At 40.7% G+C, this 15,560-nt stretch overlaps 1 protein-coding gene across 1 annotated transcript in view; it reads right to left on the bottom strand.

Moving 5' to 3' along the window:
• Nucleotides 1-15,560, bottom strand: part of LAMA4 (laminin subunit alpha 4) — a 127,987-nt gene that overhangs the window by 56,632 nt on the left and 55,795 nt on the right. The window contains exons 6-9 of the mRNA XM_054022623.1: nucleotides 9,982-10,068; nucleotides 8,532-8,683; nucleotides 8,223-8,333; nucleotides 3,984-4,095 (exon numbers count right to left, since the gene is read on the bottom strand). Coding sequence (XP_053878598.1) covers nucleotides 3,984-4,095; nucleotides 8,223-8,333; nucleotides 8,532-8,683; nucleotides 9,982-10,068 — 462 coding nt within the window. The remainder of the gene's footprint in view (nucleotides 1-3,983; nucleotides 4,096-8,222; nucleotides 8,334-8,531; nucleotides 8,684-9,981; nucleotides 10,069-15,560) is intronic.

The raw sequence follows: 15,560 nt of genomic DNA, 5'->3' as shown, positions 1-15,560 counted from the left end.
TGAAGAGTCCCCTTGTTGCACTCTGCTAGTTTTGGGAGACCTTAAGCTTGTTATATTCTTTGCCCGATGTGAAACAGTATCACAGTAACAGCTTATGACACTTTGCAGTAGTCAGTCAGGTTACAAACCTGTACTTTCATTCACTAAAGGCAATGTTTTCTTTGGAAGAAAGGAGAAAGAAAGACAAAATCTAAGTTCCTTTGCGGAAATGCAATATCTGTATCCAAACTAAATTGAAAACTCCACAGCCTGATGACAACAACTGGCTTGGAGTGGAAACCTCTGTCTGTCTCCTTGAATGAGCTTAGAGGTTATAGTATTCTTTTCCCTTTGGAGATGCCTGCATGAAATTACTCATATGACAGGAATCTTAACAAAACTATTGTTAAGATTTATTAAAAAATGAGAGAAAATGGAGCTAAACTAAAAGAAACTTTGCTTAATATAATCTAGATTTACATTTCTCATCAATTAAACTAGATGAGGCATTCTCCACTTAATTTCAGATAAGAAAAAGAAAAGCAAAGAGCTGAAAGTAATCCTCTGTCTCTGACCACTCTGGTCTGTTTGCCAGCATTGTGCTGATGTCTAGAGATGAGTCTTTCTTCCTCACCCAACCTCTTTATCAAGCCCCCGTGGAGCTAGGGCAGATAACCCCTGTTTTCCAAAACACTTTTCTCCAGCTATGTACACACATAAAAGGATTTGGACTCTCCACTTTCTCTAAGAGATGGACCATGAAGACACAGAGATCCTTTAACAATGATTAACACCTGTCTTTCAAAGGCTTAAAAACTTAGCATAAATGTCACTTTTCACATGCCACCTTGGCTGGTTGGATCTAGTTTCAGTTAGCCCTCTGGTTCAAGCCCTCCAAGCAATTATTTCTTTTGCAGAGGTGGATTACCCTTTTGTGGGGCCCTGGGCCAGAGCAAGTGGGGGGCCCCTCCCCACCCCTTCTGCCTGCAGTCCCCTCCCGCCCCCCTCAGTGCTCCTACCAGGGAAATGGCGTTGGGGCTTTGGGGGCTTCCCCTGTTCCCAGGCAGGAGCACCAGATGGGTGGAGTAGGTTAGGGTGCAGGGGGGCCCATTTTTTCCAGGGCTCCCCAGTTGGCCGAGGCCCCTGGGCATGGGTCCCGTTGGCCCAGTGGCTAATCCACAACTGTTCTTGTGTCAGGAAATACAACTTGTGGGTAGGGTGACCAGACAGCAAATGTAAAAAATTGTGACATGGAGGAGGGGTAATAGGAGCCTATATAAGAAAAAGACCCAAAAATCGGGACTGTCCCTATAAAATCGGGACATCTGGTCACCCTACTTGTGGGCATGTCCCCAGACTCTCTGTCATAACACCATTTTGAAAACAAAGAAATAGACACAAAATAAGCCAGATTTTCTGCTTTGGCCAAGCTGAATTCAACACAAGAACAGAGGGGAAGGCATCAAAGATGGTTTTAAGCCACCTTTGTGGCTTCCCAATCCCCAGCTGGCTCAGAGCTAGGACTGTCTCCTGATGGAGTTTACAGCAGAATCTGCACTGACTGCCAGTGGCTTCCAAGAGCTGTCATGGTAACCAAGGATTACTGGATTGCAATGATGCTCTGGTTACACTCCCTACATAGGCTCTGAGAGTGTAGGCAAGGGTGTAGTAACCGTTATGGTGTCTCTAGGTCATCCAAGGGCTCTCCTTGCCAGGTTGAATTCCTCCACTGGCTTTATCTGCCACCTTTGTGGCAGATTTGCACTGAAAGAAAATGTCATAGTTTCCCTAACAGAACAAAGAGTCTGGCCAATAAAGTTAAATGACTAACCAAAGACTACACATTAAATCAGTGGCAGAGGTGGGATTCGAATTTAGGATGTCCATAGAATCATAGAATATCAGAGTTGGAAGGGACCTCAAGAGGTCATCTAGTCCAACCCCCTGCTCAAAGCAGGACCAATTCCCAGCTAAATCATCCCAGCCAGGGCTTTGTCAAGCTGGGCCTTAAAAACCTCCAAGGAAGGAGACTCCACCACCTCCCTAGGTAACGCATTCCAGTGTTTCACCACCCTCCTAGTGAAATAGTTTTTCCTGATATCCAACCTGGACCTCCCCCACTGCAACTTGAGACCATTGCTCCTTGTTCTGTCGTCTGCCACCACTGAGAACAGCCGAGCTCCATCCTCTTTGGAACCCCCCTTCAGGTAGTTGAAGGCTGCTATCAAATCCCCCCTCATTCTTCTCTTCTGGAGACTAAACAATCCCAGTTTCCTCAGCCTCTCCTCATAAGTCATGTGCTCCAGACCCCTAATCATTTTTGTTGCCCTCCGCTGGACTCTTTCCAATTTTTCCACATCCTTCTTGTAGTGTGGGGACCAAAACTGGACACAGTATTCCAGATGAGGCCTCACCAATGTCGAATAAAGGGGAACGATCACGTCCCTCGATCTGCTGGCAATGCCCCTACTTATACAGCCCAAAATGCCGTTAGCCTTCTTGGCAACAAGAGCACACTGTTGACTCATATCCAGCTTCTCGTCCACTGTGACCCCTAGGTCCTTTTCTGCAGAACTGCTACCTAGCCATTCGGTCCCTAGTCTGTAGCAGTGCATGGGATTCTTCCGTCCTAAGTGCAGGACTCTGCACTTGTCCTTGTTGAACCTCATCAGGTTTTTTTTGGCCCAATCTTCTAATTTGTCTAGGTCCCTCTGTATCCAATCCCTACCCTCTAGTGTATCTACCACGCCTCCTAGTTTAGTGTCATCTGCAAACTTGCTGAGAGTGCAGTCCACACCATCCTCCAGATCATTAATAAAGATATTAAACAAAACCGGCCCCAGGACCGACCCTTGGGGCACTCCGCTTGAAACCGGCTGCCAACTAGACATGGAGCCATTGATCACTACCCGTTGAGCCCGACGATCTAGCCAGCTTTCTATCCACCTTACAGTCCATTCATCCAGCCCATACGTCTTTAACTTGGCGGCAAGAATACTGTGGGAGACCGTATCAAAAGCTTTGCTAAAGTCAAGGAATAACACATCCACTGCTTTCCCCTCATCCACAGAGCCAGTTATCTCATCATAGAAGGCAATTAGGTTAGTCAGGCACGACTTCCCCTTCGTGAATCCATGCTGACTGTTCCTGATCACTTTCCTCTCCTCTAAATGTTTCATAATTGATTCCTTGAGGACCTGCTCCATGATTTTTCCAGGTCCAGTTTCATATTCAATCCACTAGACCATGCTGTCTCCCCAAATCGGAAGCAAAGAAAAACCATGATGAAAAAAAAAACAGATTTATAAAATGGGGTGAAATCCTGGCTCCATTGAGGTTAATGACAAAACTCCCACTGCGAGTGGGGCTGGGATTTCACCCTTGGTTTTAAATATCTTGTTATTTTATTGACACAATTCTTCTAAAAATCACAACCATCTTTCCATATAGAAACTTTGTAGAAAGTTACTTTTAAAATCAAAATTGATTCTAGGACAGATAGATTCTACTTTAGTGCTGCCATGATAAAGAACTACAATTCTCTGTAATGGGTCAACATGGGAAAGCTTTTGTTTGTCTCTGTCTACCTAGCTAGTTATATAGCCTCGGTCTCTATAATATATGGGCATCCACTCTGTTTAATCGAGATAAAAAACAACCAACCAACCAACCATACATACAAACAAACATACATACAAACTACAGTCTGTATAATCTTTTAATGTTTCACAAAATAATTGATTTCATATGTAATTGACCTGAGATTTAACTTCCTGAGGGAGATGTCAGGAGGGAGAGAAAAGAAGCGCAGCACTCTATAATGGAGGATACCTGACACACTGGTCACAATAGCTTGTTGAGAGAGACAAATTTTCATCCTGGCTTCATATGCTGTTAAAACCTTATGTCTGATGGTTTTATAACAGTACTCCTGTGACATTTCTCAGTGGAGATTTTATTGATATATTCTTGACACTAAACTGAACCAGAAAAATTCTATTTACCTTGGATGTTGTCCCTCATATCACCGAGTTGTTGCACAAGTTGAGTAGCGTGGTTAATGGTCGCCATGGTTTCCTTCTGTACCAGTAGGCCTTTGCTTGATGCTTGATTTCCCTTTCAATAAGCCATGCGAGCACAAGATTAGTCATTTTTTAAAATCCACATGCATGTGTGCGGGTGTGCAGTATAAACATAATTTTTGCCTCTTCCCGATGAAAGTGTTGTGTAGGTCCCTTCAGCATATAAAATTATATTTAAAAAAGGTGCTTGACATGAAGGGCTGCCTTTTTGGTATTTTGAGAATTGCAGAATAAGAGCTTAATATCTAGCCCATATTTCTCCATCATCTACTGCAATCAAATGGTCATAAATTATGTATGTTCATAAGACTCCCATAAAACATTCTGCTGAGTCTCAAGGGGTCTGTTCCTAGGCACCCATCAACACTGCCTGATTTTGTCAGATGTTTGTTTCCCAAATAACGTAAGTGTACGGACAAAAGGCTAATGTGAGACTCAAGGCCAGTTTTAGGAATCTGTCTCTCCTATAGAGAGATTTTGTTCGCGGGAGGACTCCCAATCCTCTCAGCCTCTCCTCCAGTGGATGAGAAGCTGGATATGAGTCAACAGTGCACCCTGGTTGCCAAGAAGGCCAACGGCATATTGGGCTGCATTAGTAGGAGCATTGCCAGCAGATCGAGGGAAGTGATTATTCCCCTCTATTCGGCACTGGTGAGCCACATCTCGAGGAATGCGTCCAGTTTTGGGGCCCCCACTACAGAAAGGATGTGGACAAATTGGAGATAGTCCAGCGGAGGGCAATGAAAATTATTAGGGGGCTAGGGCACATGACTTACGAGGAGAGGCTGAGGGAACTGGGCTTATTTAGTCTGCAGAAGAGAAGAGTGAGGGAGGATTTGATAGCAGCCTTCAACTATCTGAAGGGGGGTTCCAAAAAGGATCGAGCTAGGCTGTTCTCAGTGGTGGAAGATGACAGAACAAGGAGCAATGGTCTCAAGTTGCAGTGGGGGAGATCTAGATTGGATATTATGAAAAACTATTTCACTAGGAGGGTGGTGAAGCACTGGAAAGGGTTACCTAGGGAAGTGATGGAATCTCCATCCTTAGAAGTTTTTACGGCCTGGCTTGACAAAGCCCTGGCTGGGATGATTTAGTTGAAGTTGGTCCTGCTTTGAGCAGGGGGTTGGACTAAATGACCTCCTGAGGTCTCTTCCAACCCATATCTTCTATGAGTCCCTTCCTCTAAAACGCAGACAGCCAGTGGGTAGCCAATAAGCTCCCCCCAGCAGAGCCACAGTCATCTGTTACATTTGGGACTGCTCTCTAAATAACACTCTCCTGCCACCGTCACAACTTCTTGGGGTCCTCAAAACTGGCTTTCCAGATAAGCATTGGTTTAAGATTGAGGGCAGAGGGGATATTAAGATTTACTGTTGTATAATCATCATGGTTCCTAAGAAACTTACTGACTTCTGTTGTCCTTAGATTTAATTTCCTTAGGGAGGTCTCAGGATAGAGAATAAAAGAACCGAGCCTATTGCTATGTTGTCTATTACTGCTAGGTCTTGTATCCAATCAACATCTCATGATCGATGGTATCAAAGTGCTTAGATTCAGAGGTATGCTTTGGCTTGTAATAGAATTAATTCTCACAGGAAAATTAGGTTCTGGGTTCAGGTTTGGACTTTGAATCCCCCTCCCAATATTTTTGAAGACTTGTAGCTCCTGGGAAATCAGTTTTCCTGGGTAAATGATGCGTTTGGTTGAAAAAAACAACTTTCATTTCTCTGTCCTGTAATTATTAATAATTGTTATTACCCTATTCTGTAATTCTAGCTGCTCTGATTGATCAGCTGTGGCTAGTACTAACATAGCCACATTATCTTGCAATTATGTGTTTTCACTTGCGAGAGCACCAGGTGGCGCTTTAAACCAGATAGAAGGCTGAAAATAAGCTTGGAAAGAAAAAATGGGTATCAGTTTAGACAATGGGATGGAGCCTGGCTTCAGTGGGGGCAGAACCAGGAGCAATCCTGGGAAATAGAACAGGAAGGTATTTTTATCTGAATGAAATAAATAGTTGGGTTCATAGTAAGAGTTTTAATTTTTTATAGATTATTTACTTTGCCTTTGAAGGAAGAACACTATATGGGTCACTATACAGATTTATTATCTTCAGGGTTTCTGCTGTTTTGGTTTATTTTGCTGCTAATTGTTGCTTATTTTAAGGCAATAGCCATTCATGCATTTGCATTTAAATATTTGTCCTTCTTTAATAACCCCCAAATTCTTCTTAGCCAATTATGGTTTTATATTTGCATACGCTAAGAATTACAATGGTACAAGCTGAGACTACAATCAGAATGAGAATAGCAGTGATCTCTTTCAGAAGGGAAGCAGCATTTCCTCTAAGATCAATCAGTATTACAGTGTAAACTAAGGATGCTGTTGCTGAGCCCACTAATCCCATTGACTTCATGCAGACTTTGGGTAGGATTTCCAAAGTAACCTACAGGAGTTATATTATATTCTCCAAATTCCCAGCCAAATTCTGCAGGACAGAGCCTTTAAGCTACTTTACCAGAATTGCATCATACTAGGTCACTATAAATCATATTTATTGTACTAAAACCTCACATACATTTTGTGGTTCTGTTCTGTTTGGAGGGTTTAAACCAGAAACCCAGCCATCACTTAGACATTATGAAGTACACTTGCAAAACTTTGAATGGAAGACACAGTACACACTTGCAAAACCCATTAAAACTAACAAAGGCTCCTACCCTGATCTCCTTTTTAGTGCTTTGAAAAGAGCAGAAAAGTGATGTATATGGAGGAATTACTATGCTGCTGTCTCTACTGTGGATCTTGATCTTCTCTCTTCACTAGCAATCACAGGTTCTGATGTAGGAGACTCCTCACAAAGGAGAGGCCCCAATGGAGAAAGCCCACAAGTAAATTAAATCACTTAAAGACTCAGGGGATGCTGAAATCCAATGACCTCAAAACAAATCCAGTGAAGTACCAGTGAAGATGATGGGAAATCCTATTATCCAGATACACTAAAGATGCCCACAAAATCTAAAGCCTCAATCAAGCTACTTTCAAACCACGGAGGGGGATATTTAGACTCACTGAGTGATTTCACAGTAATAGGTGAAGGTGAATTGGTTGAATCAGCTGGTCCTTTTGCAAAGTGCAGAGTTACACAAATAACAGTAAATTTAATCCTGTAGGGGCCTTCCATTAAGTAAGTACCGATCTCCCGCCTCCTTACTCCCTCTCTTTCTTCCTGCCTCTGTGTTGTCCTCTGCTTACTTCTGTGCTTGAGTGTAATAAAAAACATTTTTTACTTGCCTGACAGAATTAAGAAGTGAAGCACAGACTCTGGAACTGTGCCATGAACTCTAATTGTATTCTGCTCTCAGTGAAAATATGGTGATATCACTGAAATTATGAAGGATTTCTGTTAATGACTATTTTTAAAAAAGAGAAAGTATTTTGAGCCCCAGCTGTTCTATTAGGAGATTTCGTGTTAGCACTCTGTTAGGCTGCAGTAAGTGTGCCCCTTGAAGTGATGGAATGTAACACTAATTTAATGGTTTTGCAATTGAACATAGATAAAATATGTATGATTATAATTGTGTCAAAACATATCTTGAGTGCTGATCAGGTGCCTTTCTCAGCAGGTACCTGAGAAGCCATTTTTAACTGGCAGTTTTGAAACATGCTTTGAAGTATCTAATCAGTGCTAATTTGAATTTTATAAGAGCATCTATGTAAAATATCAGAAAGTACACCAGAATTACTTTAATCTTGATTACTTTGCTCAATTATAAAACAGAATTTGAAATGGAAGTTCAGCATGTCTACCTCAGATCAAAAGTGGTGCCAGTTTAGTAAATGTGGCCTCTGTGAGGGACTATGGTCAATATGTGGAGGACAATGAGCCAGATCAAAAGTTTTCTGAAGCTTATTAACTTCAATGAGCTTCAGATCAGGCCCTATATCCTGTGTTTTCAGGGAGACAGACTGGAGAGGTTATTTCCATTTCCATTTCCAGTTCCTAGAAGCATCCTTCTTTGTTTCAAAAATAAAATAATCTACTAAGGCCCTTTAAAGTTCCTTTCTTGAAACCCTTTTGCCATAATTGGACAAATCGTAGGCTCACATTGGTTCACCTACTCCATCAGGAGTTCATAATGGGAACTGCAGACAAACCTGTTCTTCAAGTGTCTCTATTTCTAAGAGGAGATTGGCCGTTTCAGTCTTAGCATTATCGATGTGGATCTTCCTAAGTACAGAATGGTTTTCTTTTGCTGACAGTTTCATCTGTATGAAAAGAGATTTTTAAAAAATAGTGTTAATTCAATATAGCTGAAAACAAATTTCTCTATAATGAATATGGTATGGGCAGCACAGGAATTCAGCTATGCTGAAAAGGGTTTGAAATGCTTATGGATGGAGCATTAATTTGTAGGTTAATACTAAACTAAAAAATGAAGCCCATCCAAATAGGGCAATCTGTACCTTGAGGAAGGAAACAGTGGAGTTGAGTTCATTCAAGTGTCTGTGAGCAGCAACACCACTGGAAATGCTCAGCAAAATTGATTTGCTTTCATCATTAGAGAGAATTGCTAATCGGATGTCATCAGTCAAATCCCAAATGCATTTATCACAACCTGACAATAAAATAAGATATGGTCATTTTTCTTTTAACTTCAGTTTCAGTTAAATGGAAAACACTCTTCTTCTTAAAGTTTACTTTGTGCCCTTCATAGCAAAGGGGATTCTTCTCTTAGTTATTAATGGAGCCCTTAGGAAACCCATTTTTCTTCATTTTAATCCACCCACTTTCAAGGTCCCACAGTTTAACCACCACACTTCCAGCTGAGGACAGCCAGATGAAACTAGTTTGGGAGCCTGTCAAGGCTGCTTGGTAACCAGTGGGAGGGGTAATAAGAGGCATTTCCTGGCTATGCCGTAGGGACTCAGCAATGCTTGTGGCTTACAGAGCAAGAAATCAGGGCCAAAAAGTGTGTTCACACAATTGTTATAACACAGAAACATATTTGCAGTTATAGTGGAATGTATTCTTTGTTCAGTGACTGGCAGTCATCTGCAGAAGCTGAACTCGATTGACAGTTCAGTTAGGAAGTCAATTCTTAAAGGCACAGTACTAGTATATCAGAATTATGGTTAACGAGAGGGCTACCTATAAAACAAAGGTTCCAACAGCAACTTTCTCTTGGCTGTGTTGCACATTCTGTTTACAACAAAAAAGGTTATACTGCCATTAATAAGGTCAGCATTTAACCACAGTGACAACACTGTGGTACTGGAGACACCTGAGTGTCCCCTCTGCATTTTGAATAGGAGATACCTGCAATATCTCAGAAACTTCGTTATGGTATCTCTTGCTGAATACTGATTTTGCAATGGAGACCATTATATACTGACATACATAGGAATTAATGTTCAAGGCAGCTGAGGAAATATTGCTGCTGGAACCAAAAGTTTTGCATTTCCTGTGTTTTTAGATGATAACTTTTAGGGCCATATGCTCCAAGGTATTTAGGCACCTAACTCCCATTGATTGGAAAGAAAGTAAAGTACCTAACTCCCTCTGAGGAACTGGGCAAACTTATTTTTAGGTACTGCCCTGAGTAGAAGACATTGTGCCTGAGGGCCCACAGACTCAGCCTTCTGAGTCATTCATAGTGCTTCAGGGTCTCTCTCTAAGGGCTTGTAAGGTGCTGAGCAATCTCCCCCAGTCCAGCAAAACAATTAAGCCTGTGTTTAACTTTAAGCACTGAACACTACATACACTTAAAGCTAAGTACAGGCTTAAGTGTTTTGTTGGATCCTGGCCAGAGTGCTCAGCATCTTGCAGGATCAAACCTTAATATGTATTTACAGGCTACTAAATACAGTAAGGTTATTCCATTGTTTTTATTGGATGCCTTGCTGTTATTCTTACTGATTGTTGGGCAATCCGTGCCTGTAGGGCCCTCTCCTAGACATTCTCCAGTTAGACTGTCACAGGGTCCTCCTCTGCAATTGCACTCTGTGGAAAAAAGGAGATTTTTAGAATCATTTTCAAAGTGTGCATTCTAGAATACTCAAGGAGTTGACTGAGAAGATATCTGAGCCACCCCCTACTCCTGCACTTACTAAATTACTGTTTGTATTACAATAGTGCTCAGGGTATGTCTACACTGCAATTAAAAACCCATAGCTGGCCCGTGCCCACTGACTTGGGTTTGTGGGGCTCGGGCTCCGGGGTGTTTAATTGTGGAGTAGACATTTTGGCTTGGCTCTAGGACCCCGCAAGGGCCTAGTTCTACTTTTATTTCACTGTAGCCCATACATGGCTTTCTGTGATTTAAATAGTCCTCATATTTATATCCCACTGTGACTATTCAAGAAGTTTTGAGGAAAATTTTTGTAGTATATTAGCAGTAAACATGTTGTGGATGAGGCTTTTTTAAAACAACTAACAAAATCATCAAAAGCACAGGACTTGGTGGTGATGGGGGACTTCAACTACCCAGAAATCTGTTGGGAAAATAACACAGCAGGGCACAGATCATCCAACAAGTTCTTGGAATTTATTGGAGACATTTTTTTTATTTCAGAAGGTGGAGAAAGCTACTGGGGGGAGGCTGTTATAGATTTGATTTTGACAAATAGGGAAGAACTGGTTGAGAATTTGAAAGTGGAAGGTATATTGTGTGAAAGTGATCATGAAATGGTAGAGTTCATGATTCTAAGGAATGGTAGGAGAGAGAAGAGCACAATAAAGACAATGGATTTCAAGAAGGCAGAATTTAGCAAACTCAGGGAGCTGGTAGGTAAAATCCCATGGGAAGCAAGTCTAAGGGGAAAAACAATTGAAGACAGTTGGCAGTTTTTCAAAGAGATATTATTAAGGGAACAAGAGCAAACTATCCCACTGCATAGGGAAGATATGAAGTATGGCAAGAGACCACCCTGGCTTACCCAGGAGATCTTCAATGATCTAAAACTCAGAAAGGAGTCCTACAAAAAGTGGAAACTCGGTCAAATTACAAAGGATGAATATAAACAAGTAACACAAGTATGTAGGGACAAAATTAGAAAAGCCAAGGCACAAAACGAGATCAAACTAGCTAGGAACATAAAAGGAAACAAGAAAACATTCTACAAATGTATTAGAAGCAAGAGGAAGACCAAGGACAGAGTAGGCCTGTTACTCAATGAAAGACAATAACAAGAAAATGTGCAAACGACGGAGGTGCTTAATGACTTCTTTTTTTCTGTTTTCACCAAGAAGGTTGGTGGTGATTGGACGTCTAAAATAGTGAATGCCAGTGAAAATGAGGTAGGATCAGAGTCTAAAATAGGGAAAGAACAAGTCAAAAATTACTTAGACAAGTTAGATGTCTTCAAATGACCAGGGCCTGATGAAATGCATTCTAGAATACTCAAGGAGCTGGCTGAGAAGATATCTGAGCCATTAGCAATTATCTTTGAAAAGTCATGGAAGACAGGAGACATTCCAGAAGACTGGAAAAGGGCAAATATGATGCCCATCTATAAAAAAAGGAAATAAGGACAACCTGGGGAATTACAGAACAGTCAGCTTAACTTCTGTACCCGGAAAGATAATGGAGCAAATAATTAAGCAATCAATTTGAAAACACCTAGAAGATAATAAGGTGATAAGTAACAGTCAGCATGGATTTGTCAAGAACAAATCATGTCAAACCACCTGATAGCTTTCTTTGACAGGGTAACAAGCCTTGTGGATAGTGTGGAAGCGGTAGATGTGGTAATATCCTGACTTTAGTAAGGCTTTTGATACTGTCTCACATGACCTTCTCATAAACAAACTGGGGAAATACAACCTAGATTGAGCTACTATAGGGTGGGTGCATAATTGGTTGGAAAATCGTTCCCAGAGAGTAGTTATCAGTGGTTCACAGTCATGCTGGAAGGCATAATTAAAGTTAAATTAAAGAGTGGGGTCCCGCAGGGAGTGGGTCCGGTTCTGTTCAATATCTTCAGCAGTGATTTAGATAATGGCATAGAGAGTATACTTATAAAGTTTGTGGACGATACCAAGCTGGGAGGGGTTGCAAGTGCTTTGGAGGATAGGATTAAAATTCAAAATGATCTGGACAAACTGGAGAAATGGTCCGAAGTAAACAGGATGAAATTCAATAAGGACAAATGCAAAGTACTCCAGTTAGGAAGGAACAATCAGTTGCACACATACAAAATGGGAAATGACTGCCTAGGAAGGAGTACTGCGGAAACGGGTCTGGGGGTCATAGTGGATCATAAGCTAAATATGAGTCAACAGTGTAAAGCTGTTGCAAAAAAAGCAAACATCATTCTGGGATGTATTAGCAGGAGTATTTTAAGCAAGACACGAGAAGTAATTCTTCCGCTCTACTCCGCGCTGATTAGGCCTCAACTGGAGTATTGTGTCCAGTTCTGGGTGCCACATTTCAGGAAAGATGTGGACAACTTGGAGAAAGTCCAGGGAAGAGCAACAAAAATGATTAAAGGTCTAGAAAACATGACCTATGAGGGAAGATTGAAAAAATTGGGTTTGTTTAGTCTGGAGAAGAGAAGACTGAGGGGGGACATAATAACAGTTTTCAAATACATAAAAGATTGTTACAAGGAGGAGGGAGAAAAATTGTACTTCTTAACCTCTGAAAATAGGACAAGAAGCAATGGGTTAAATTGCAGCAAGGGCGTTTTAGGTTGGACATTAGGAAAAACTTCCTAACTGTCAGAGTGGTAAAGCACTGGAATAAATTGCCTAGAGAGGTGGTGGAATCTCCATCATTGGGGATTTTTAAAAGCAGGTTGGACACACACCTGTCAAGGATGGTCTAGATAATACTTAGTCCTGCCTTGAGTGCATGGGACTGGACTAGGTGACCTCTTGAGATCCCTTCCAGTTCTATGATGGACTATGTTTTGATTTCACTTACAGCAGAGTCATTCCAGAGTAACTTCATTAACAACAGTGGAGTTATTCTGCTTTTGTACTAGTGTAAGATTAGAATTTGGCCTATTCTGTTTTCAGCTGTAACTGTTACGGGGCTGCAGAAATTGTGAGATTTTCTTTAACCTATATAATCTCTGTTTCTGCCAGCTACTGGGTCTCTATTACTTGGACTTTATACTTCCAGAATTAGGGTTCGAGAAGTCCAGGTTGGGTTAGAGATGTCCAGGCTGAAGATCTATTATGTAACAGCAACCTTTTCTGTAACAAAATAATGATATCTGAAGAAGCAATGTCTTCTCTACTTCTATCACAGGATCCAGACTATTCAAAAAATTACTTAACACTACCAGGTAATAAGACTGTAAAGGGTAGATTAGTGACCCAAAACCAAATTGGCATCTTCTTTTAACCCATTAACTTTAATTTGTGACTCAAAGGGTTGTAACAAACCGATTTCAAAAGTAATGCTGATCTGTCACTTTTCATCCAGTTGTTTAGTAAATATTGCAATGTTAATGGAGCATTAAACCTTTCAGTACTCTTATGTCTTATTATTGCAGAAAGCTTCTAAATTAACAATCTCTGAGGGCAATTTGTTTACTGTCTTGCAGTGGATATGACACATGGCTAATGAATGTGTTGAAAAGCAGATGAAAACTTTTTAGACTACTACAGACTTTTCTTTTTGCTTTTGCTCTTATGTCAAAAACACTATCTTGCATAGATACAGCATGTTGCTGTTCCCTCTCCTTGCTGATTCACCCTTTCTTGGTTTTCTACATATTTCTCTTCTCTGTATTTTTTTGTTCTATGCACCCTTTGTAGTGTTTTATGTAAGTCATGCATGTATGCTCCGAGTTTATTCAATTGCCTACTCTCTCTCTCTCATATTTTTGCATTTCAAGTAAGTTATATTTATTATTTTATGGGCAATATTTCTCCCCAAAGCAATAACTGAACTTACAAGTAAAAATCTAAACCACCTTGAGAACTCCAAGAAATATAATATGAATGTTTTGATCTCAAGCAGTCATTTTCAGATTAATTTAAGTAGAGTTTATATGTGGCATATAAACCATTTATGGATTGCTTGTCTAAATGTTTGTACAGTGTTTCTGTTCACGCAGTATACTCCTGTTAGTGAAATATGCCACGTTACAATTTTTAGCAGCAGTTAAGATAAAATTAGAGCTGTGAATCTCTTCAAAATGAACATTCCAAAAATCAGGATTTATTCAAGATGAACTTTTGCAACCAAGAATAAATAAACAGATTCAGATCAAATAAGAGTTGACCCAAACTTTGTTCAAGTCTGAATTTTTCTTGAGATTTGGGGGAAAATGTTGCACCATTCTTAATTTTTTTCCTGGTTTAGTGAGTACTGAAATACTGCAAGAAAAGCTGTTCTTGGAGCGTGAACCATTGGTGGAAAGCCTAACTGATTTACAGTGGACAGACTCTGCATTTAAATCATTTATGTGCAGAAGGCTAGCACAAGATCTGTGCATCATTGAAATCACATTTAAGCCCTATTTTAACAATTTAATGTTTAAATGTTGTGACCTTTTGACAGAGGGGTGAATTTCACCCTCCATGCATAGTGATCATTTTTAGAGCTAGTCAAAAATTTTCCGATGGAACACTTTTCTGTTGGTAAACACTGATTTTATACAGCTGAAATGTTCTTCAGGAATGTGTTAATTCCATCAGAACTTTGGATGGAAACCAGGCCTGCCTGCTTGCTTGGTTTCCTGCCAGCCTGTAGTCTCCTGGCTCCCTGAGCAGCAAGGGAAGGCTGCTGCTTGGAGAAGTGGGGAATGAACAACCCCAGGAGGCAACTGCCCAAGGAGTAGGGAAGTTGGGAGCTAGTTGCAAAATTCCATTTTGGTTTTCTTGAAATGGATTTTTCAGAATTTTTCCTTTCACAAAATTTTGATTTTTTTTTTACTTCTCATCCAAATTCGGGACAATTTTCCCCCAAAAATCACCATCCTCTTGTGGCCAGTGCTAACCATTTTACCCACCACTGAAACTGCATTCATCTGAAGTATGGAAACACTGTAGCTTCTCTTGAACCAACAAGAATACACAATAGTGTTTAGAGTGGAAAGTGAAGAATAAATTATCAGTCAGGGGAAATCTAGGTAGACTGAGTTGAAATGTAGCCAGGCCACTAAGAAAAATCCTATTCTCACAGAAACTGCTACTCGATCTTTAATGACTATGGCATCAATTTTATGTGGCCCCATTGTGCAGGGTGCAGGATAGACATATACAAAGGCATGATTTACAAGCTAATTTTAAACAAGACACAACAAGTGAATTTAACTAACAATAGGAAGACATGGGAAAGGGAAGATGAGAGTAAAAGTAAGAACAACATGGTGTTTACATAAGCTAGCCATGTGCATAACTAGCTGCTTAACATAGCCTATTCCAAGACTGCTGTCTGTATTGCTTCTCACACTGGCTGGTATTACAGACATTGTTCAGAATTAGTGTAGTAACTAGTTGGTCACTTTCCAATGGACTGAGAGGGTCACCTCTATGAG

The sequence above is a fragment of the Malaclemys terrapin genome, chromosome 3 (assembly GCF_027887155.1).
Source record: "Malaclemys terrapin pileata isolate rMalTer1 chromosome 3, rMalTer1.hap1, whole genome shotgun sequence".
NCBI classification, from domain to species: domain Eukaryota; kingdom Metazoa; phylum Chordata; order Testudines; family Emydidae; genus Malaclemys; species Malaclemys terrapin.
Note: the sequence above shows the minus strand (reverse complement) of the source record. Positions and strands in the feature narration are given on the sequence as shown.